This window comes from Coturnix japonica, chromosome 2, assembly GCF_054131305.1.
Source record: "Coturnix japonica strain WE chromosome 2, WE-NBRP24, whole genome shotgun sequence".
Taxonomy (NCBI): domain Eukaryota; kingdom Metazoa; phylum Chordata; class Aves; order Galliformes; family Phasianidae; genus Coturnix; species Coturnix japonica.
In genome coordinates, this window is record NC_140664.1 from 42688467 (window position 1) to 42712951 (window position 24485).

At 37.1% G+C, this 24485-nt stretch overlaps 1 protein-coding gene across 3 annotated transcripts in view; it reads right to left on the reverse strand.

The window, feature by feature from the left end:
• Window positions 1-24485, reverse strand: part of MIB1 (MIB E3 ubiquitin protein ligase 1) — a 64740-nt gene that overhangs the window by 32784 nt on the left and 7471 nt on the right. For all 3 annotated transcript variants that reach the window (XM_015855417.3, XM_015855420.3, XM_015855418.3), the window contains exons 2-12: window positions 24150-24321; window positions 21030-21159; window positions 19742-19846; window positions 14052-14118; window positions 11895-12099; window positions 10088-10271; window positions 9643-9787; window positions 8460-8593; window positions 7474-7581; window positions 5199-5396; window positions 2930-3081 (exon numbers count right to left, since the gene is read on the reverse strand). In XM_015855417.3, coding sequence (XP_015710903.2) covers window positions 2930-3081; window positions 5199-5396; window positions 7474-7581; window positions 8460-8593; window positions 9643-9787; window positions 10088-10271; window positions 11895-12099; window positions 14052-14118; window positions 19742-19846; window positions 21030-21159; window positions 24150-24321 — 1600 coding nt within the window. The remainder of the gene's footprint in view (window positions 1-2929; window positions 3082-5198; window positions 5397-7473; window positions 7582-8459; window positions 8594-9642; window positions 9788-10087; window positions 10272-11894; window positions 12100-14051; window positions 14119-19741; window positions 19847-21029; window positions 21160-24149; window positions 24322-24485) is intronic.

Sequence of the window (24485 nt, forward strand, 5' to 3'; positions counted from 1 at the left end):
TATTTTTTTTAATTTTGAAGCATTCAGCTTCTATCTACATTACCCAAAGAGCAACTATGGAAGCAAAGACTGCTTTTATTATTTCATAGAATTATTTTATAACTCTTTGATTATTCCAGATCTCGTCTCTTTGAGGACTTGCATGAGCAAACACCACAGATTCCTGAGATACTAAGAACAGCTGAAATCCTAACTCTCACAGAACACGGCAGTTAAACTCCATTACCAACCAGTTCAAACCATCTGCACAGTTATAAAGAAGGACAGATGTATGAAAAAAAATAATATAAAACCATGAGGGGAAAAAAATGCAATTCCATTTTGAAACACTATTTCCCATTTACTAGCTTATGAACACAGACATGACAAACTGCTTGCTATCGAACAACAGGGTAAAGCTGCATCTTACCCCAATATTTTTTTAACCTAAAATCTAGCAGAATGGTCTGAGGAACTGGTAGTACATGTGTGCCAAGAGAAGTCAGCTCCAAAAGCAGCCTTTATTTAGGATGCTGACTGCAGTGTGAATAGCTCTCTTCACAAGATACAATGCAAATCACCATCTAACTGGGGCAATGGATATATAATACACCCACACTTTTACAGTCTCATCTTCAGATGAAAAACTCAAAGTCACAGGTACATAAATAGTTCAAACATCAGCAGAAGTTGAAAAGGTGGGAAACAGAACTGATCTGTACAGTATATTGCAATTTTATTCTGAAAAATCTCATTAACACTGAAGAGACAACTGCCGAGCTTAAAGGTTCACGGTACTGTTAATAAAAACAAAACACTCATATAACAATTATTTATATATTTATATATTTGACCTTAAGGGGAGTCTAGTGCAGTCTATTCCATATAAGGCACCATAGCCTCAAGCCACACAAACTCCAGCTTAGAAAGCTTAGATGAGGAAATACAAGTAAGTGCTTAAGCAAGGCTTCAAGCAGAATGTATTACGTACTGCTTGTGATCCGTAACAGCTACAAGGTAAAATTCAGAGTATTACTATTAACAGCACTTGAAATTGTTTGTGCTCAGTGTATTTAACAGATTAGTACTATCGTTCTATAGCAGATTAGAAAGGAGTCAAATATAAAAAAGCCACCTGTTTTCATGCAGAAAGAGGCCAGTGGCAGAACTACAGATCAACATAATGAAATCAATGAAAATCATTCAAGTCTAAAGGAAAGCAGAACTCAACTCTCAAATGAATCAAATAACTTGGGTCTGGAGGTGTGGTACAAAAGAAATCTTCAAAATCTTTTCATTCCCATTAACTTCTTCCCATGCCGATGTGTGAAATGCCTAATTCTCAAAAAGAAACTACCAACTTTCATTGTAGAACAAAAGATTCTTGCTTTCTACCTGCTTCAGAGGTACTCGAGCACAGCTGCAACCAGCAAGTAGATTTCTACTTTCTGCTTTATACAGCAAACCTTTTCAGACATTAGTCAAAACACATATGCAGGGAAACCTTCACAGGGTTCAAATCACTAACATTGGAAATAATATTATTCTTTAAGTAAAATCTTTCAGAAAGAAGAAAGGATTCTGGGAAAAACTGTACTATGCCTCACGTTCTGCCAGCTGTCAAACCAAACTACACCAAGCTCCAATTTTGATCTCTCTGTCAAAGAAAAAACCTGTAGCTCCTAAAACATCCACCACATCCCTATGAAGAGCTCTTTTTCCACACACCTTCCTTGCATTTCATATTGAGATCGTTTTTCACACAAACCAACTGTGACAACAGCCTAGTGAAAGCAACACAGAAAATTAAAAAGAATCCAATCCAGGTAACTGGAGACTGCACACAGTATTCCTGGTTAACGCCATTAATGTAAATATGGTGAGTTCACATTAAATGAAGAAGTTACCAGGTTGTGAAACAACTGTCTTCGAATGCCAAAAACACGCTCCTTTCACCACATTCTCAAAATGTTCTCTTACAGACCTACTACAGGCACCGTAGAATGCAGTAAATACAGTTATTACTCCCATCAACACTCCCAACCACAACTTTCAGCTTATCAAGTGATTCCATTCATTTTACATATGTAAACGCTCATATTTACTTTTTGACTATCAGCCTTGATAGCTACATGCTAAGACACTCACCCATATTATTCCCATATTCAACATACACCCTTATTCGTCCAGCTTCACTCAACTGAAAAGCAGCAGAATTTAGCAAGCAAACTCTTCATGCAAAGGTACAATTCTCCACCATGCAATATCACCAAAGTCCTGTTACAATAACAGCCTTCAAGAAAATCAGTTTATCCAATACCGCAATAAGCAACCAGCAAGTTCTCCCATCAAGCTCTACCGACGCAACTGTTTTTTCTGAAAACTATCTTAACTGAGGATTGAACACAGATGCACAGTGTGCAAATAGCACAAAAACTATGCCTTAAAATTAACTTCTTCAGAATGACCTGTTACATAAAGAGGAAATTCCTCCTATATATGCTTTTGGGGAAACAAAATTACATGTTCCTTTTAACAAAGGCAATTGAACCCAACAATCCTATCACTTTATACCCACACAGTATCTTTAGAAATCACTCAGGTGTTCCTAAAAACTCCACTCCCTTCCCCAGCTCCAACATTCAAGAAGAATAGAAGCATTTTTACAGATGCTTCAAGATCCTACTTCACTTCTCACTTCTAAAAGCCTATTTGAAAACTTATACAGACATCTGGAGTTGCTTCAACACAACACTGAATGCAGCAGATTAGTGGATTCATTCTAATTGTGGCTACTCTCTATTAGAAACAATTCCTACCTGAGCAATATAAAAACCTCAAGAAACACAGTTATAAGCAGGCTCAAGGACCTTTCACAAGAATACCACATTCCTATGCACTTATCTTCCTTTCACAAATGAGAAAATATTCTTTAAAAACAAACCGTTACCTTGGGTTTCCTCTTAGTGCAGCATGGTGAAGAGCATTAAAGCCATTGTTGTTGGTGATAGTAACATCTGCACCAGCTTCTAGCAATACAGCCAGGATGTCATCACGCTTTTTACTTATCGCATCATGAAGCGGAGTGTCACCTTCAGAATCCTGAAACCAGAAACAGCTTACATCAGTTTCTGTATAGATACAAATTAAGAAGTAACATGTAAATATCACTAGGAAAAATGGACTACACAAAACAGATCTTCGTTTCTAGAAGTGTGTCTATATTGCAGAGTTCAGAGCACGGTGCTTTTGCTCTTGTTCTGGTTTTGCAAACACTAACAGATAATCCCTCCCTGGACTCCATGTTTTCTATGTTTCCTCAGCTACCAGAACTCCAAACCAGAGTTTAAATATGCCTTGCATTTGACAATAATGAACATACTGGTATAGATATCATCTTCTGTATCTCACGTCTGGATTAATGAGATGCCCAAATTAACATTTCTGACTAACAGAAGGTCAGCAACAAGAATGTAGAGATGAGCCAGGCAGGGAGAAGGCAGGGAATTCTGAGTGATGATGGTGAAGACTGAGTTAGTAATTAACCACGTAAAAAATAGTGCCAAAAAGTGGTATGAAATAAAAGCTTCAAGAGAACCAAAAATAAAATGCAGACCAAGTAATGAATTTAGGCACATCTGTCATTTTAACTGAAGTGCATCATTTTCCATAAAGCAAAGACCAATGTCACAAGCAATATTAAGCTTTTAAACTTCTTATAGCTCATTCTGGATTACATTACACAAGGAAAATGAGAATATTTCTGTGATTTCATTGCATAATTAAATTGAAGGCAAATCATTTATATTTTTAGCTTGTCATTTTATTCTTCAAATATCCCAAATAAGGGGAAATACTACTTATTCCTAAAAGTGGTTCGTACATTACTTATTCAAGGACCCAAATGGTTGGGCTAAAAAGGAACATCCTATGATTAACAGTGAAAAAACACATCCATTTATGCTTATTTGCTGCTATCTAAAGCAAACTCTCCAGATTTATGCTTCCAGTAAAATTTTAACACCATATAAGTCAGGAAGACTTTTGTCACTGACTCAGCTACTAACTGATAAACACACAAACTGAACATTTTAGCAATAGGTTGTAATATGAAAACAAATCCTTCGCATTTTTATCGTGAGAATCACAAATTGACAAACAAAAAATGTCAAAGAAAACACTTGAGCCAGTTTGCTAGAATTCAACTATGTAGCTTTTATCCAATCTAATTGATCGCATTTGCTGAATTTACTGCTTACAAATTAACACGCTTCTGTTTACACAGAGAATGGGCTTAAGTAGAAGAGTGATGGGCACTTAAATTCCAGTCGTGCCTAATCTGACTACCCTGTGCTCTTATCCACCAAGTCAGTCACCTACTCACATTTGCTTGTTAGTGTTCAGACCTGCAAGATCTTAAAGTTCACTATGTTCAATGACTTTTATTTTCCAGGTAGAGATCCACAGCACCATTCCACAGAAATTGTCAAACCAAATGCATTTCTGTTATTTCAAGTCAGAGATATTCATTTTGGCCACCCACAGATCATTGTATAATGCACATTATCACCCTTAACTAAACTCAAGACAAAAGTTCATGCATAATACAGATGCTTATTTGACAGCAGATTTCTCCTCTGCCTTCTCAACAGTAGGTTCCACTCATATGTCACAGCTTCCACCATGTTCATTACAGATAAAACTGCCTGTGTAATTATGGAACTTATGGCCCCATATATCATGACCTTTTAGATAAAAGTCTGAGCTTTAAAAGAGAATCTGGTTAAATAGTTGTATCAATGATAGGTCAGTTCTGGGGGGCGGGGGGGGGGGGGAAGGTTTCTTTCAATGAAACGTTCCACAGTATCAACAACTAAAGAAAAACTCAAAGCTGCAAATAGCTGCAGATGAGATAAAGCAAGAATTTGGAGAAAAAATTATCACAGATAACTACACAGTCTGTGAAAATATCAATTAACATGAACAGGCCTGAGTAAATCAGGTGCCTTTATCAAGATTTTTAGAAAACCAATCAACATAACAGCATTTCTATTACAGTTGGTCACATTAGGGTAGAAGATGGGAGAAATAACTTCACAAACTCTGTTCCTTTCCATCCTATTTTCCGTAATTATTCTATTATCCATACACAGCATCCACACACTTCAAATGCTAAAGTAGAATAGATTCACATTGCAGGTATTTAACATCCATGTTACCTGGAGACTAGGATGGCAGCCAAAGTCCAGTAAAGTCTTCACAACTTGAAGATGACCTTTGTTGACAGCAATATGAAGTGGAGTCTGCCTCCGTTTGTTGCGAGCGTTCAGATCTGCGCTGCCTCGGTGCAAAACCTCTATCACAGCACCCTCATCGCCAAAGGCTGCATGATGGACAGCCCTGTCTCCATCTTTATCCTAAGGCAGAAACATTAGTTTAACCTATATATTCTACACTTCATTTCAAGAAGAATTTAAACAGAACCATGAAAACTTCTTTGAAGAAAAAGAGGATATTTGAATGGAATTGAGGTTATTTACTAAACTAATAAAAGAACTGATCGAACCACAAGGGATTAATAGAGAAGAAAGAATGTGTTGGTGTACAGAAGTATGTATTCTATTATATCTGATATTCAGTGCTACACCACTGTCAACAAAAACAAACAAAAACATAATACATCATCCACCCTATAACTAAGGATAACCCGTTCTGTAATCCAGGACCTGTCAAATTCCAAATCATGGAAGAAGACCAGAAAATTGTTCATATAATAAAGGTTATATATATAAAATATTATATATATATATATATATATATATATATATATATATTAGGGCTTATCATGTCTTAACTTTGAGTTCATAAATTCTTTCCAAAGGAAATCTGCGATTGAAGTTGAAATGAAATGCAAGTTTTGATTCTATGATGTAGATTCACAGCAATAAATTCTGATTAAATTCAGTTTGTCTCAGTTTCATTACTTCATTCTCAGTTTACATGAAAGTGATAAATTTTCTATTTAAGGTTGTTTTAACATCCATAAAAGTGGACTGTGCTGGTGAGGGCTTGGACATCATGATCTTTCTAAGTCCCATCCAACTCAGCATTATTCTAAGATACCTCTGAAAATATCAATCAAGTGATTTCAACATTAGCAAGAGTACACAAAAGCAAAAAGAAAATGGAAAACATATAAGAGATTTCAGTGATATAGTAATTTCCATAAGCGAGCTGCTTGTCTAAACTTATGTACACAGTGAGATACCACTATGTCTTTTTTTAAGCTCATTATACTTTTTTTTTTTTTAAGGTCACTGTAAAAAGCAGTAACCTCAGGAACTAACTTGCACTGTGCAATTTCTACATAGTAGCCTATCAATATACCTAGAAAAAGCTAGCGACTAGTTAAGCATTTTTCCTAAAGCAATATAAATCTAATGTTTTCAATATAAGAACAAAATACTAAAAGTGTTGCATTTCTATACATGTCAATATTGTCAGTGCTGCTAACCCATTCATTTCAGTGCACTAGAAAGCTACTACATATTGTTACTATTTAATAACAGGCTTCTTAAGCTGTCAGCAACAATTTTTTTTTTCTGACAAAATAGACCACTTGAATTCAGAATTAAGCTGACGTAAGCACAGAGGAGGCAACACTGACCAATCTTCTTACCACTGTGATAATGGGAACACTAACAGCTCTACCAGGTGATTACAAGATGTCTTATCTCAAAGCTGTGTAGATAACACTTTAACCTTCTTCTGCAATGAATCTAATCCTTCCTTACACCAAAGTATCAGTCCACAACTTAATTAATGCTGCAGCTTGGATCCCATAGTAGAGATGAAAAGCAGCTCAGACTAGTTCATAACAGCTTACAACAGTGCACAGTGTGTACTGCAACCAATATACTGCTTCTAAAATGAAGGTGTTTCACAGATGTTAGTCCACAGCAACAAAGTACTGAATCAAATTTGTCACTTTTGCCATTTAAGTAGAAAACTTCTACAAAGCAACGGTGTACCAGTGAATATGAAAGTTATTTCAGTACCAAGGATTGTACCATTTCATCAGTGATATCAACACAGCATAACCAGCTTCTAAATACAAAGCAACACATCTTACACTGAACACAAAACACTTTGCCACATTCTAAGAAAAGCAATCTGTATAAAAAGCCCTATTCGTTTCTCTGCAGCCTGGTTACATACAATGAAAAAAGAAAGTAAATTTTTCTACACCCTTTATTACTCTGCTGTTTTAATAGCCGTCTACAGATCCAAAAAGCAAAAGCAGTTAACCTGTTATCAGTATAAAACACATTAGAAAGATTAGAAATACTTTGCAAGTAGTGCAAACTAAAATAAAACCAGAAGAATTCACAAATTATTCCAGGAAAGCAACTCCAATAGATATGATGTTCCTGTATGTAGCTAAGTTTAAAACTTAAGGATACAGAAAGCATATAATTGAAATATTTCATTTACCTCTGCTTCTACATCCACGTTCTGTTTCAGAAGCAACTTCAAAATGTCAACGTGGCCATTCTGACTAGCTGCTTGCATAGCTGTGTGTCCAGCACACTGTCCATTTACCTGGAAGCAATTAACACTTTGAGATAATTTGCAAGGTGCACATACTCCTATGAGATACTGCATACATACATCTCCTAAGTCTACTCTATCTTACTGTTATAGCATTAGCTAGATTGGAGGAAAGAAGAAGCATTTATTTCACACATTAAGACCTTAATGATAGCTGGACTAAAAATATATATAGATTACCTTTGGGCCTCTGTAAAGGCAAGCTTTTGAAAAGAGGTCTCAATGACATCTGCTTTCTTCTTTAAGCTATACGTTACTTCATTTCCTAATTTACATCAACAACAAAAGTCAGTCTGAACAAAACACACTTAGTATAATCTGGAGCTATGAGCTGGCCCTCAGAAATGATGGGACATTAATCCTTTTCCTACAAGAATACCTACTGTTGTAGTGAAGAAAAAAATCCGATTGTGATTCTGTAAGATTTTCCCTGAATTGTGTCCTTAAATATTTTCTGTTTAATTACATAGCAATGTGATTAAACAATTTGGGAAACACTATTTGAGAGAGTATATGAGGTGATCTACCTTATAAACATGGAAAAAAAACAACACAAAAGTCCACTCATTCAAACCTATCCTCCCTCCTTCTGTTTTCTAAAAACAAAAGGAATCTAAAGACCCTTCATTAACTGTGAGAGTAACTCTGTAAGACACAGGACTGAAAACATTTTTATTCACAGCAGACAGCATAACAAAACTTGCCCAGTGAAACAGGGAACTAAGCTGCATTTTCAGACACCCCTCTGCGATGTTCAAAGGGAAAACAAATGGGAGATGATGCACCAGAATAACGTGTATTACTCCTATGCAGGGCATGCTACTGATTGGCTAAGAATAACTAGCCTTACAGGACCCCTTGTTACTCACATCCACATCTGGTCTCTTTAGCAGATCTTCCACTTTAGCAACATCTCCATTGGCAGCAGCTTTAACCAATTCTTCATTGAGATCTCCAGATTCTTGGGTTTCAAACAATTTCTTCAATAGCTGGGACAGTCTCTCTACAATTATTAAACAAACCACAGTTAAGGCTATAATTCTAGCCACAAATGAACAGAAAAAACAAAAAAAAAGCCTAAAAAGTCTAAAAGCCTATATAGAAGGATTTCTTGACATTAACGTAAATATGTGAAGGGGGAGGGGAGGAACAAAACAATTAGCTATGACAAAGAAGAAAAAAAAGACATTTCAGTACAACTTATTAATGAAACAGTCAATAGAACATAAAATATATATTGGATGATCTTTCTGCCATCAGTATCAGATAAACACTAACACTTTAGGACAAGGGGGAATGGTTTTAAACTAAGATGGGGGGGAGGGTTTTATGTTAGATATTAGGAGGAAGTTTTTCGCACAGAAGGTGGTGACGCACTGGAACAGGTTGCCCAAGGAGATTGTGGATGCCCCATCCCTGGAGGCATTCAAGGCCAGGCTGGATGTGGCTCTGGGCAGCCTGGTCTGGTGGTTGGTGACCCTGCACACAGCAGGGGGGAGGAAACTAAATGATTGTTGTGGTCCTTTCCAATCCAGGCCATTCTATGATTCTAAGAACACGAGCAGGTTCAACAGAACCAAATGTGATAATGTAGCCCAAGGCATATCTGATTAAGTTTTAAGACAAAATCTTTTAAGAATATGATCACGAGTAACTGCTTGCAACAGACCCCTCATTTAGGCTTGCTATCTCCAACCTGCTTTAAACAACAGATGTGCTGCTTCCTTCTTCATGCCTTACAGCCTGTTCCAATCCAACATCCCTTCCAACCACTTCAGCTTTAAAGCCCTCAGATATACTTGCAGCATAGCCAAAGAGAAACATGCATTTGATTTGGAGTTTTTGCTTCTATCAAGATAACAACTATAAATAACTCCATGCCTACTGTAAGCTTCTCCTTTTATCTCTCCATGAAGCATAATATTGGAGTAGACAAACATCCAGTCTGAATCTTATTAACCTTACATACAAACCCTGTATCAGTACTTAACAATTCTGTGATTAACACAAGTACTTGTCACACATACGTTACTGGTTATTCTTTAAACTTACCACCAGATGCATTGCTTATAGCAGATCCTGCTGATGCCACCTTTGAGACAGCTGCTGGATTATATGTCCAAGATGTCCCACAAACCTCTACCTTTAAGTCACTGTCTGAATAGATCTGCTGGACACGACCAACTTTACCTAAAGTCTGCAATGAAGAAAAGATCTGAAGTAAATATACTAAGAAAAAAAGTATTGATATATCTGAACATTACAGAAAGCAAATATTATTAAACCAGTTGTGTAATAGTACAGTTGCTAATCCTTCTAGCTAAGTTTCAACTGGCTAGGTATTAAACACTGTTTGGTGAAATATACTTTCTCTGACTTAGAAGTTCATGGAACTTCTGGAAATCACAGTTTCACAGCCTCCAGATATTATTAACAATTGTAACAATAAATATTACACAAGTTTAATCACCCTGAGTCCAATCACACAGCTACTTACAGGAAGCATTGCTTCAGCCCACTCTCCATGACCTCTCTGAAGAAGCTTGATTCGCTCCAAGTCATAGCACACTTGAACAAGGTCACCCACTTGAAACTGAGAAGTACCTCCTTCTGCACCTTGAGCAGCATCTCCATTTCGGACAACATTGGCTTTGGTGAGAACAGCTGGATTAAATGTCCATCTAGACGAAGAATCATTTGAAGTAGATTTTAAATTTGGGAAGCGAAATGAATATTAAAAATCATGAATAAATAAACCAGGTAAGGTTCTGCTTGTATGCATAAAACTTTCTGCAAACTGATGCTGAAGCATATGCTGTTAACTACTTCTTGCACATATGAGCAAACGTGGCTCATTAATTGAATACTGCCATCTTCAGAGATGTAAATTACTGAAACACAGAAGAAATGTCCTACAAGCTAACAGCTCACAACAGTGTAATACCCTTGAAAGTATCTTTTTTATTTCATTTTTTCAGGGCAAGAAGGAGTCAAATTGGAACAGGAAAGATTAAAGTTGTCTCACAAATGACTGCAGTGTCAAGAAACAACAAGGGAAGATCTCTGGATGCTGCCCCTTCTCTCCAAAGTCAGAAGATGAAATATGGAGTTATAAAAAGATTCTCCAATCACATGCATAGTTGAGATGCATCTGAATTTTTGACTGAGCTATTCCTATTTTTTACTGTCAATTTCATTGGTTTACAGAAATTTAGCTTTTTTTGATTATACTAGCATTCAACTGTTTGATCTGGTTGAGAAGCATCAGGTGACTGACAGTCAAAGAAAAAAAACACAATACACATTAGCTCCTCTGATTGCCTCTATAGCCACTTGCTTCCCTACAGCTCACAGTAATTGGGAAAGAAGATTTGTTTTGCATTACTTTGCAACATTAACAGGCAATGTCCAGAGGGAAAGCCTGAATAAGGCAATGCTAATCTTGACAGATATAAATCTTGATACTTTTTTTTAAAATAGATTGGCATGGTGGGCAATCACTAACCACATGAAGTTCATCAAGAGCAATGATTCTTAGCTCCTTTGGGACAAATAAAATAGGTCAGTCTCCAGACAGAACTGAAATAAAATCTAATTAGTGGCTGCTTTTAAAAGAGAAAACCAGTACCTCTAAGCAAGATGACAAAACTATTTGGATATATCGGCTCATATCTATCAGTACAGCTGTGTTTGAAACCCATTAGAATGGAAGCAGTTCACAGAACATAAAATCTGGCTTGAATTTAGCGGTTTTGGCAACAATTTCCCCAACACTTCCTATTCCTGCTTCACAGTTACACAAAGTAAATCCCCACTGAAAAAAACAATATCTAGATACAGATCAAGTCAATGTGTCTATATTATTAGTTGAGATTCCCAACACAGACATTCATCAGCAGCTCTCTTAAGAATTTTTCCTACATTAGGCTGCTATTACCATTCTCCCTGAAGCCATGGGATACTTCATAATAATGAAAAAACAGGAACTGTATAAAACACAACATTTTGGAAATAACATGTTCCACAACTTCATTATTATGGACTCAACCTTTTTCTAAGTGTGCAAGGCAGCAAACCTCCCTGTCCAAACTTACAGCTCTAAATCCTTGACGTTCTGAGTGCTTTTATATATGTATTATAATTATCCTTTTTAAGTCCTCATCACACATTGCAGAAGAAATATAAAAATTCTCAGAGATATCTTAATATATTCAAAAGCAGAAGAGAACCTTTCTGGCAGTAAGTGATCACACATGCCAAAGTCAAAGAAAGTTTGTGATAATAACAAGGGCTGTAAAGCAAACCTATTGCCACTTGGATATTGTACTACGATGTCATGATCCTCATCAATGCCACAAACTGTTCCAGTTGTTGTTAAGGTTTCAAACATGCCATCAGTCCATCCCCCGTGACCATGTTGCAAAGACTGTACAATTTCCAAATCAAGGTCGATGTTTACAAGGTCACCAATCTGCAGACCACCAGGATTTCTGTTACCATTTTGCTCACCTAAAATGGGGGGGAAAAAAAGAAAAGAAGTTGTTCACATGACCACAGTAATTTTCCAAGCAATCTCAAAAACAGAAATTCATTTCTGGCAGAGCTGATAACCAAGAGGCTCCTTATCTATGAAACTATAGTGGTCAAGAGCTAAAATAAATATGAACAGGTAAAAAAAAAATCTGAATCTCTGGGTATTAAATAATCTATTTCTTGTTGAGGTTTCAAGGCAAGTAAAAAGATGGTCAATATTAAACACTTCTTCCATTATGGCTCCTAACCAAGATGTAATAGCTATCATATGGTGCTAGACATCTGGAAATATCTAGCTCCGTTAGTTTTGAGGTAATCATATACGAAGTGCCACCTATCCCTCCATATGTTGAAAGACAGGCAAAATGCCCACAGAAAGCAGTTCTGAATTTGGTCAGTTCATGAACATGGAAAAAGAACTGTCAAAAGACTATCTCGAAAATGACTTATCATGAAAGTGACTGTGGTGTTCTAAGTGGGAATGCAGCTACAAAAAAGAAAACTCACAAATTTTTGGGCAAAAAACCTTCACCATGGAAAATGCTTACTTTTAAAAGGCATCACAAAAAGTCAATAGCTGATGGAAAAGAGCATACATTTGCACACCTCAAGCTGTGGTAACTGATGAGAGAAGCATCTTGTACAAGTGCTCACTGATAGAAACAGAGGATGCCACCTGCTGTCATCCACAGAACAGCAGAGTGACAACCACAGAACTCTTGTACATTGAGTTCAGTGACAATGCTGGTTGCACAGGAGAGGGTCAGCAGAAGTCCTTTAACAATACTAATGCCTTGCAAGATGCAATAAGAGAAAGGGTCCCCATGCTGTAATAGCAAATAGAAACAAATTGTCTGACACAAAAAATCATTCTTTGGAGGGAGACCAATCCCAGAGACTGAAATCCACACCAGATGTGATTCTGCAATTAGCGATGCCAGTAAGTCTGCAGAGGATAGAAAGGCCAAGAAAAGACTTGATACTGTTGAAGAAGAAACTGCTGTGGAAGGAAGCACGTTTGTGAATGGATGCTCATGCTCAACGGACTTTGATTTCTACAACCACCCATGATGTCACAGTGAATTCTTTCTGTTCTAGTCATTGTTTAATAGACATGTAGATAGAACACTATTTTCAGTCCGCATCCTTTACCTTTGGGGGAAAAAAAATACCCATCAAAAAAAAAAAACAAACAACAACACAACATGATAAACAGCCACTTCTGCAAAGAACAGCAAAGTAAAGAATATTTCTTCAGAAAAACTGCTGATATAGAACTCTGTAGTTACAAAGCTACTCAATAGAAGGCATTACAAACATTGCAGAGTCAGCCCTGATTAGACAAGGAAGCCTTGGCAAGAAGAGAAAAAACAGCAAAACAGTAAAAACAGCAGAGTTCTAGAAGTGTTAATTGGAGAATGGGATCTTTGGAGGCTACCTGGTCTGAGCTCTTTGTGTAAGCTCAGAAAGAATCTGTCGTGTTCAGAGTGCTTAATATTTTACTTCCAAATAATTTCTCTACATGACAGCACATAGCTAAGTGATGACTTCTTTTCTAACCAACACAGACCCTTCACTATTTTCACCTTTTCACCAAAGCAAAAAGAACAGAGCTTGAAGGTAACGCTTTAGTTTAACTCCTGCTGTAAATCCCTAAGACTAGCAAATAGAGAATTCTCATCACTTTAGATAAGTCATTATCATCAACTAATGTTTTTTGTGTTGTTGGTTCTTTTTAATGCACTAAAGTATAACTAACTGAAGATGAAAAGCACAATTTTCCGTAGTATCCCATTTTATGACCAAGTGTCTTACCAAGGAAATAAATATTAAGATAATTGAGAAATTTGTACTCAGTAATCCACAAGAAATAACGACCACATGTAATTAGTGTGGATCAAGGCAAATTTACTTTATTTTCAACTCACCTAACACAGGACAATGGTCTCTGTAGAAAGAGCCTCCTTTTGCATCTTGGACGCATTTCAGGTCAGACTAAGGAAAGAGATTAAGACATCATTAGTCCTTACTGACTGAGTTTTCCAGCTAATATAGCTCACTGGAACCAGAATTTAAATACATTCAATTAAGCAAAGCTGAAAGTTGCGAAAGTCAGTAACACAAATAAGCTTAAATATTTTCCAAGTTGTCAACACTAACATTCACCAATGCAAAAGGCTGCGAAATAAGGTATTTTTAACTCAAAAAGCTGTTAAAATAACACAAGCCTCCTTGGCATTGCTTTATGAAGTTATCCTGTAAAAAAAGGCATATGATAGCAAGCACAGAAAGAAGCATCTGCAGACAGTGCTTAAGGCCACAGCCCTTTCCTGCACGGTATCATTTAAGACCTGCCAGTTCTGCCCCCTCTTCACAACTTTTTTTTCTGACAAATATTTTAACAACTTAGAAAATAAAACCTGGCATGCAAATTCTAAAAACCAAAGAATTTCCTACAAAGCATATATGGAATACAAAGGTATCAGTGTTGGGTTTTTGTTTTGTTTAATTATGCTGAGCTATACGTGATCGTTTAAAGAGAAATATTCAAAAGCTTAAGCCTCCAGAAAGATCACTTTGTATTATCTGAGGAACAAAAGTTTCAAGAGTGATAACCAGCTCCTGTTCAAAAAGCCAGCAGAGTCCCTATAATTCTCTCTTCCTCCAATTCTTTCTCTGTGTAACTCTCTAAGCCAAAGGGCTACCATCTGGCATTGCTCCTCGCAGAACAATCCACACTAAACAAAGGGCATTCTGTGTGCATGATGAGTTGGGAAGGAGATCAGGCACTGTCTGTAAACATGTCAGAATATTCTAAGGGAAAGGGGAAGGAAATAGGACAGGTGGTGGCTGTGATGTAACCGACCAAATCGAAACAAACTTCCCTCAGTGTATGAAACTGCTAAGCAGCTAGAAACAACAGAGAATCTAGAATATACCTGGACCTATGAAGAATGCACCACCACATGCTGAAAAGCCAGCAGAAACAGCCAGATCGAAATAATGACATATAGCTACAGCTCACGGGCAGCGATAAAGGAGAGGGGCTGCTGCCAGCTGCAGTGGTGCGCTGCCACCCAGCGGGCAGGCCGGCCTTCTGCTGCGCTGAGACCTTCCCAGTGTCCCCAATGGCAACCTAATGAATGTCCACGGCACAGAAACCATCTGTACTCTTTTACTGTCCAGCCTGTGGCATGTTATTTCTGGAGTATGATAATATACATTATATACTTGGGTGTAGCTGTAATAGTGAGCTATAGCTTACTCTTCAGCCTCAGCTTCACACTTGCCTTCATTCCAGCAACGCTGTGGAATCAATGTTAGATTACTGATATAACTGCCATACAAAAGCAAAGCAACATGGTTATTTTCCCACATAAGCCTCTGCCAAAAGGAGAAGGAAATCAAACAAAACGTGCTCAAATTTGAGGTACTGACAGATCAGGACAGTAAAACTAACTGATGCATGCTGTATTTATAGCAAAGAGTTCCTTCCACAACAACACAACCAACCCTGAAAAGAACAGGGAACTGTGAGAGCAGTTTTCGTGTCCTAAGAGCATGAGTCTTACAGGTGGATCATTTGAAGATGATGCATCCAAGTGCAAAATGCCAAGTATACCAAAAAACAGAAAGAGCTGAAGTGCAAGTTTAGACTCACAGCGATACACTGAGCAGAAACAGAGTCAGAAGTACCTGACGGGGACAAATATACAAGGACAAACAAAACATTCTTGTATATATATTAACAGGATGTAGAAATCATTCCAGTGAACCCAGAAGATGATTATTTTTCTTGCAAAGGAAAAAGCTACAGAATTTGTCTATACTTTGAGAAGAGATGGAAACCCCAGTCAAGAAAACGGCTAAAACGAAAATGCAATAAATTTTACAACAACATGGCAAGATTTCAAGTAACAGTTAATACATACAAGCAATTAGCATGGATAGATTTGCCTAGACTAATTTTCATTCTTAGCATCTACCTCCTTCACTTTGCTGAAAAGCCGTTTGAGTTCTAGGAGTATATGATCGAATTACATAGAGATCGCAACAGATGAACTAAGTAGGAAATACAGAGAATGAAATAGCTTACTTTAACTTACTATCCAATTATACCACTGAAAAAACAACAGCATCAACTTCATAAAACCTTCGGGGAATTGAAAAAAGTGCATTACAGCAATGTCAGCAGTGCTGGCAGATGGTCTAAGAGGGCCATCGTTCCTGACCTTGAAGAGTAAAACAATGCTGAAGGAGCAGCTGCTTACTGGAATAATTCATTTATTCTGATAAACATGGGTGTCCAGCCACTCAAACAAGGGACACAAGACTACAAGCGCAATAAGGAGACCAGGTGTGATGCTAAGAATGTTTGTACCAGATGCTCTGAAGTAGTGCTGTACATACTAGAGAAATCACTACTGACCTGACAGTTATCCCAACCAATACTGTACCCCAGGCACAGGTGTCTGAGAAAGGTAGCAGTGAACATACGCTTCAAAGATCTGTTTAAGTCTTTAATCTGAGAACAAAGAAGTCTGCCCTCACAGGGAAAATGAAGGACAGCGTATGCTGCATTGTCACCAGACTGCAACAAGGGAGTGGACAAATCCTAAAGTTGATGACCAGAAAGTAGCTATCAATCAGGATGAGATATAAAGTTGAAAACAACATCAAAACTTCAGGACAATAAACCCTCCTAAGTACATAAGGGAAACTCAACCATACAGACTTCTGTGGGGAAACACAAACACAGATGGCTTACAGATGACTGTGACAGTGATGGATGAGAACTACAGTCACTTCTTTCAGAAGCTACACAGATGAAAGGAGATCCTTCATCATGAAAAACAAGAGGAGGTTAATCACAGCGGAAAAGGCAAGTGGTCAGAGCAAAGAAATTTAGTAGCACAGAAATAATTCCTAAGTAATTAAATAGATTTAGAGCATGCTTGCTGGTGGAACCATTTTCTGAAGTTTTTCTAGCAAAATCATTCCACTGAACACCAATGGTGTTGCAGTTTTATATCCTTAGGTGCTTGATATGAAGAAATGAAAACTATAAACAAGCTCAAAAAGCTAAATCACAATGTTCTCATTTGATTCTCTAATTCCATGCAATGTAATCTTTTTTTCCTGCAGTGGGCTGCATTCACACACTCTAAGCAGGAAAACGTGGTTAACAGCTTGGTCTGGCCTTATAATCTGAATACATGTAGGCATGAAGTGCAAGCATACGGTTGTATTAGCCCACAGTACCTCATTCCTACTATAGATATAACAAACATGTTATTCAACCCTGCAGCACCATAAAACCAGATTTCACTTCAGGGATTCACAGCCTGCATCAGCATGGCAGCAGAAGCTCCTAAAGAAATACAGGATGCACCCCTCAACCACTTCATACATAAACATGGCCACAGCAAACTCGATTAAAAACTGTAAGGATTTGACTACAAATACATGGAAATTCTCAGGCAGCACCTGCTGCTCTAGTAGCCAATCCCTGTCTCTCCCACAGAAAAGCTGGCAGGCCAGATAGATTCATTTCAAGAACCAGACACAGCCTGTCAGCTATCAATAAGCAACACTGACTTACGATAATAAGCTGCATTGCTTTAATCAGCTTCATTTGCGTCTGAGTCAAGTGTTACTCATTTGCAAGTACTGCTCTCTCCCAGCTGTATTTACATGGGCGCACACCCTGCATATTGTTTCCACACTCTCAGGACATTCTTAATCAATCTTTAAGTCCCCAGACAAGTTTGCCCCGACTATATTTGAGCTTTCTGACCGTCCATTAGCCAGCTTTATATAAGAGCAGCAATACTAGCAAATAACCACAATTAAATGTACAAATTGGCACACAACTCAGTTATAAAACACATTTTCATGTGACTGTCACAGATACCCAAGAACTGATGGGAAAACTGCTTCTGTCAAAAGCACTCAAAGACAAAATTAAGATAGAGTTGGATTGCAATCAGCTAAGTACTACATACAAAGCCTCAAATTATCTTTGACACGTGCGTCTGCATATATAGCATATTACTCTTTGTATATTACGCATATATATGTGGTGTTTCATGAGCAATTTAAAAGATTTCTTTTTGTTTATTATGAACTTGATGGACCAAACATTTCTAATTGTACATATTTCAGGGGGAAGGTAACCATTTACTTCTCAGTTCAGCTTACAGTCATTGAAGTAGTTAAGTATTTTAGAAATATTTAACACTTGTTCATGTAGCAATAGCTTGCCAAAGAATACAGATGGTTTTACAAGTAAGTCACTCCCTTAATAACACAAATTATTTATTTCAGAACGGAGTACAGCTTATCTTAACGTAGTTTTTCTGACATCAAAAGGAACCTTTAATGATTCCAGAGCATTATATCCCCTGTCAGACCACTCACACATTTTAATCCAATACTCTGAAATTTAAAAGAAAAAAGAGAAAAATAAAATAAAAACACTTGAACTCTCATTCTGTCTATACTTTAGTAATTAAAATTCTTTTCCGCATATCACAATCTAATACTACCATAACTATTCTTTCCTTCTGCTGGCATATTAGAAATGTTCTTTAAAGCCGGGGGGACCAGAAAGGATATCACTCAATAGTGACTTGTATTTTTATCCTTAGCATCCACCTGTTCCAGATTATTGATAAAATAGTACATAAGCTTTCCAAAGTATGCATCAGAAAAGCTGACATGCACTACAGATGGTTTACTCTTTCTAAATCCATCGTTAAAATGTTTCCATTTTTATTCTAAAAATCTTTCAAATAAGGCTATAAGGCAAGCAGATTATTTTATTCTCCAAGAAGTAGCAAACTAGTCATTATGATTTTATTACTGATACGTATCTGACAAGATGACACCTCAATGTTAAAGTTGTTTTCCTCTACATTATCAAACAAAAATCATGCAAAGAAAATGTTAATTAAGGTGTTATAAGGAGTTGATAAGCAAAGTAACCTTTCCCTGACCCTCATTAGGATATGAAAACCCAGCAACAGAAGGCACTTAGGCTGGAGTCTGACCTATTTTCCCTCTAAAGCTGGGGTAGTAGATGTAGAAGATAGGAAGTGAAAAATCTATGGGCAAATCAAATTCAGGTTGGAATGTAATTCTACATCTTCCCAGTGGAAAGAAGGAAAAAAAAAATTGCTCATAAGAGGATTCTGAGTATTTCTTATAGCTCAAAACCTACAAATCTTGTAGAAATCATGCTAAACTTTGAAGTGAATTTAAGAGTTCAGGAGTTAAAAACTAAGGTCTCCAAAAATTTTGTGAGTTAGCTTTTTTCCTTTCTCAATTTTAATTTAAGCACATTATTAGCACAACAATAATTGTATACAACATAAATATTTACTATACTCGGGCAAAAAGCAGCTCTTAACTTTAAATTACTCACATTTTATGGATTTCCAGATCAGACTTTTTTCCTAATACATATGTATGATCCATACAGCTGTACTCACAATGACCCGACTAATGGCATGCAAACTGACAAAGGATATTAGAAAAGCAGCAGAATAAAGCACAAGTTATTCTTGCTACCCTTCCCCCACTCAGCATTTTACCCTTTATCTTCTTTTATGCTTACCATGCCCTCAAAGCCAACTCTGTAAAGGTTTTTAGCACCATTGTCCCAAAGAACGTATGCTGCACTATGTGGACTTGACGCGCTCCAATCTTGGATTTCAGTTACCTATTTAAAAATAAGAAATCATTTATGTAACAAAGATTCACAAAAACTATATGAACTTTAAATCTGATTGATTCCTTTGGACAAATTAATAAAAAAGCAGTCATTGAATTTAATCAAACATTTCTTGTAACTCTTCATAAATGCCAACAGAAGCATTCTCTAGGTGTCTTAATAAAATACCAGCCTATTTTTCTTTCATATATATATATTATATATATATAATACTTACATATATATACATACTTATACACACACACACACATATATATAGTTATATATATAAACATTTATATATAATATATATATAAGATAATCTAACAACTTAAGTACAGAACAAAATCTGTATGGCAAAAACTTACGATGCCCTGACATTCTAACTAGAAAGTATTTCACTAAGGAAAAGAGAATGACAAATTTTGTTTAACCTACATTAGGCAAAGAGGCAGAAGGCTCTGAAGAAACAAGGTTTTATTTACAGAGCCAATCTGTTCAACAACAGGACAAAAGAAGGGAAGTGAAAAGGACTTTCCTTAACATTTCTGAAAGCATGAGGCCATGCAGCAAACTCTTAAAACGCTTCTATTACTCAAAGAAGCAACTTCCAGAATTTGCCTTAATACAATTTCCCCTCATTAATATCCAAATTGAAATCCTCAGAAGTCCTAATGCTTCCATAAATGTCTAGGACATAAGACCATCATTAATAATAGCCCATGTATGGTGATAAAAGACATCACCTACCTTACGTGCCCTGCTTAAGTTCATACTTAAAACAAACTTTCCTTAGATGCAGGTAAGGATAAGTGCCTAAACCCAAGACAAATGTGATGACCCAGAAGCATTCAGACCACGGCGTGCAGCAGTGACCAGTAAAGGTTGTTTTTATACCAGCTCCAGTAATGCTGAAATGAATGCACTCAAAGCCTGTCAAGCAAAGACAGACATGTTCCACTCTTAAAAATTTCACACTGGAACTGTAAAAACATAAATTTCAGTGAACTGGTCATGCTATACACCCCCCTCCTTTTTTAAGTGCTTGAGCATTACAGAGTAAGATTCAGAAATGACTAGCAAACTGTGGTGCTACTTGTACTCTTCAGTTAGAATGTTCACCAAGCTCACTACATTATTACAAAGAAAAGCAACTATCTATTTAAGACGGGTTTTTGTTATTGTTTTTTACCTTTCCCCTACGCCCATTGCCACCATCTTGATCTTCCCATTGCCAATCAACTCCTCGCACCACTCTGGCACCTGCAAAGATTCCTCTTGCTGTAATTTTCTTTGATTTACGGCGAGACTCCAGCAATACCCTGAAGTTATTAAAAACAAAACAAAAAAAAACAAACACAACCACCCAAAAATGTCAAGATAATAAAGAAAGTTCAAGATGAATCTTTGGGAGTGGGAAAGGAGATCATCTTGAATAAAATAACTAAACAAATGCAGATCTCAGTATGTGAATCGTCAACCAATTTCCAACTTGAACAGCAGCCCACAAGACAAAAAGCCATAATCTTACTAAATATGTTTTATCATATGCTTAGAACTAGCTTTTAATTCTAATTTCTTCCTCAAGCTTCCTACTACCAACAACAACCTGTGATCAGGTGCATATAGAACTGTACTCATATTATTTAAATATTATTAAATTTGGTACAGAAACAAGACTTGCGAACAACACAATCCTGTTTGTCTGTGATGCACACCAGGCATTACATTCCTGCCATCATTCAGAATTCTGCCAAGTAAAGGAACTACATTTTTTCCCCTTTCTATGCCTTAGACATTTTCTACATACTACAGACTGCTTACCATCGCAAATGTCATTCAATATATCAGCATCTATTTTATCAGCCTTGTTTTTGTAATAACAGATTATTTTCCTAAAGCAAAACTCTTCTGCCTCACACTTAGATGGACATGGAGTACAGAAGACCGAACGGAAGAGGTGATGGCTCTAGCAATAGAAAAGAAAAGCATTCTCCTGTGTTTTAAAGTCATCTGAAAAGCCACCGGTCAGTATGCAATTTCACTTCTTATTTCATAATCTCAATATTTCATGACAATAGCAGGACACGGGGAAATGGTTTTAAGTTAAAAGAGGGAAGATTTAGGTTGGATGTTGGGGGGGAAGTTCTTCACTAGGAGAGTGGTCAGGCCCTGGAACAGGCTGCCCAGGGAGGTTGTGGATGCCCCATCCTTGGAGGTGTTCAAGGCCAGGTTGGACGGGGCCCTGGGCAACCTGATCTAGTAAATGTGTATGTTTGGTGGCCCTGCCAGGCAGGGGGGTTGGAACTACATGATCCTTGAGGTCCCTTCCAACCTGGGTCATTCTGTGATTCTGAGATTCATGCCACAAGAATGCTGCCACACAAAGTATTTTTCAGATGAAATGTGAATGTTTCATGACTCCTTCAGTGTAACACCCTCCTGCTCAACTTTTAAGATCCAGCAGATGGCAGACAAGGAAAAAGTTAAACGATTACAATCAGTGCAAAGAACACATGAAAATCTTAGGAATTTTTATCTAAGTAATATTAAATGGTGAAAGATACAAAGATATGTTATTTACAGCAGCCTTTTAAAAAATCTCTACATCTATGAAACTGTGACAAAGAGCAGCATATATTACTTTGGTACGCGCTTGCATTTGTTGAACCTCCTGAGGTCCACCTGGGCCCACTGCTTGAGCCTCTATCTCCAAAACTACTCAAAAACTACACAGGAAACTTCAGCTAAAAAGAAAAAAAAAAAAAAAGAAATTAAAAGGTAAAAAGGTCTGGCAAGCATTCTCAGAAGCAATGAGTTTTTAGGGTGTGTTTTCTCCAGACAGAAGTAATGTAGATTTGTACTTTGCTACTTAGTCCTTATTAATCATATTTAGTCTGAACTTTCTACTCTCAAATTCAACTTTTAAGACTTGCTCTACATTAGAGCGTTGTAACTCAGATACTAAGCTCACACTACTTGGTAACTAGACATACTGGCATGAATCTCCAAAAAACAGTAGCTACTTCTTGATTAAGTGGTTGGCCCAGACATTTTTGCCATAGCTGAACTTTAAGGCAAACGTCTGAGAAAATAAACAGAGTTCCTACAAGACACTTAATGAGAATTCAGTCTGTGTGCTCTAACCACACCCCTCAACTGTAAAATTGCTGATAGAAGCACAGCACTGAATCACAGCACATTTGTAAACGTTATTTCATCAAGAAGAAAGGAAAAAATGGATTTATAAACAGAATACTTTGGACAGCTAAAGCACTTAGTTGTTACATAGTACTTTAATGCAGCTCTTAAAGTATTTACTATCAGGCAAGTATTCTCACTGATCTCACTTAACCAGAAGATAAATTATAAATGAAGCTCTTGATATAAATGAGTCATTTAAAGTCAAAGAATATAACAACTGCTATGTGAGAATAAAACAAATCCCATTTCTATCCCTACAGATATCCCTACTGCAAACTGCCATAAATTTGAGCATTGGAAGTACATCAATATGCAAAGGGAACTTCTTTACAGTGGAAGTGACATAGCACTGGAACAGGGCCCAGGGAGGTTGTGGAATCTTCATCTCTGGGGATATTCAAGACCTGTCTGAACGCCTACCTGTGCAGCCTGCTGCAGGGGGCTGCTTTGTGGGGAGATTGGACTCTATGATCTCTGGAGGTCCCTTCCAACCCCTGTAATTCTGTGATACTACAGCTCTCCAGGAGACTTAGTTAACAGACGCTTAAGAAAATAACATTATAAACAAGATGTTGGGTAGAATAACTCTTCACAATATCTTTTCTCTGCTTTTTGCACTGAACAGTTTAAGGAGTTCAATTCACCTTTTCTTTTTTTTTTTCAGTCTCCACTCCTGTTTGTGCCCTACAGCCCACAAGAGAGAAACTCTTCCTCAATCTAATTTGTCTTTTGAACCTAAAGTGATGTTTACATTCAGGAACTCACTGACAAGTCATACTGTGATTATATATTCAGCAAAGATAACAGACTGTTTTAAGCCTGCTAAATAATAATCCAAGAACTAGGAAGTATTCAGTGAAGTTAATTAAACTGAGTAATCACATCCAAACTTCTTTCTCTACTCCATTCTTTCTAAACTTCCATGTTTTCCAATCTCCAAAGATCTGTTTCATCCCTCATAAAGAGGCAGAACCAGTAACAGAACCCAATTCTTAAGACAGTATTTTACTTAAACCAAGTTTCAATAACCAAACCTGCAGTTACAGAAGTTTGCCACTATTAACTGTTCCCTACTTAATTTCATGGGGAGGGAAAAGCTGTAATTTACCTTTCACTTCCTGGTGTGGTAATCCTGTAAAAACGATGCCTTAAGTGATGCTTGTCCCCATGATAACAAACTGTACACAAGTCATAATTCGTGCATTCAGCACACTTCCATCGGATGCCAATGATCGGTTGCTGTCGACATGTGTCACACATAGTCCCATCGTGCTTGATACCTGGTGAAAACAAGAAAAAGAAAAAAGCTTAGCAATGCAGCTACATCACTATACAGATTTGTAGTCACCACTTTAATCTGAAAACATACATTAAAAGTCAATAAAGCCTAACAGCAACACTACATCAGAATAAGAATTTCAAAACACTCTTTGTATAGTGGTCA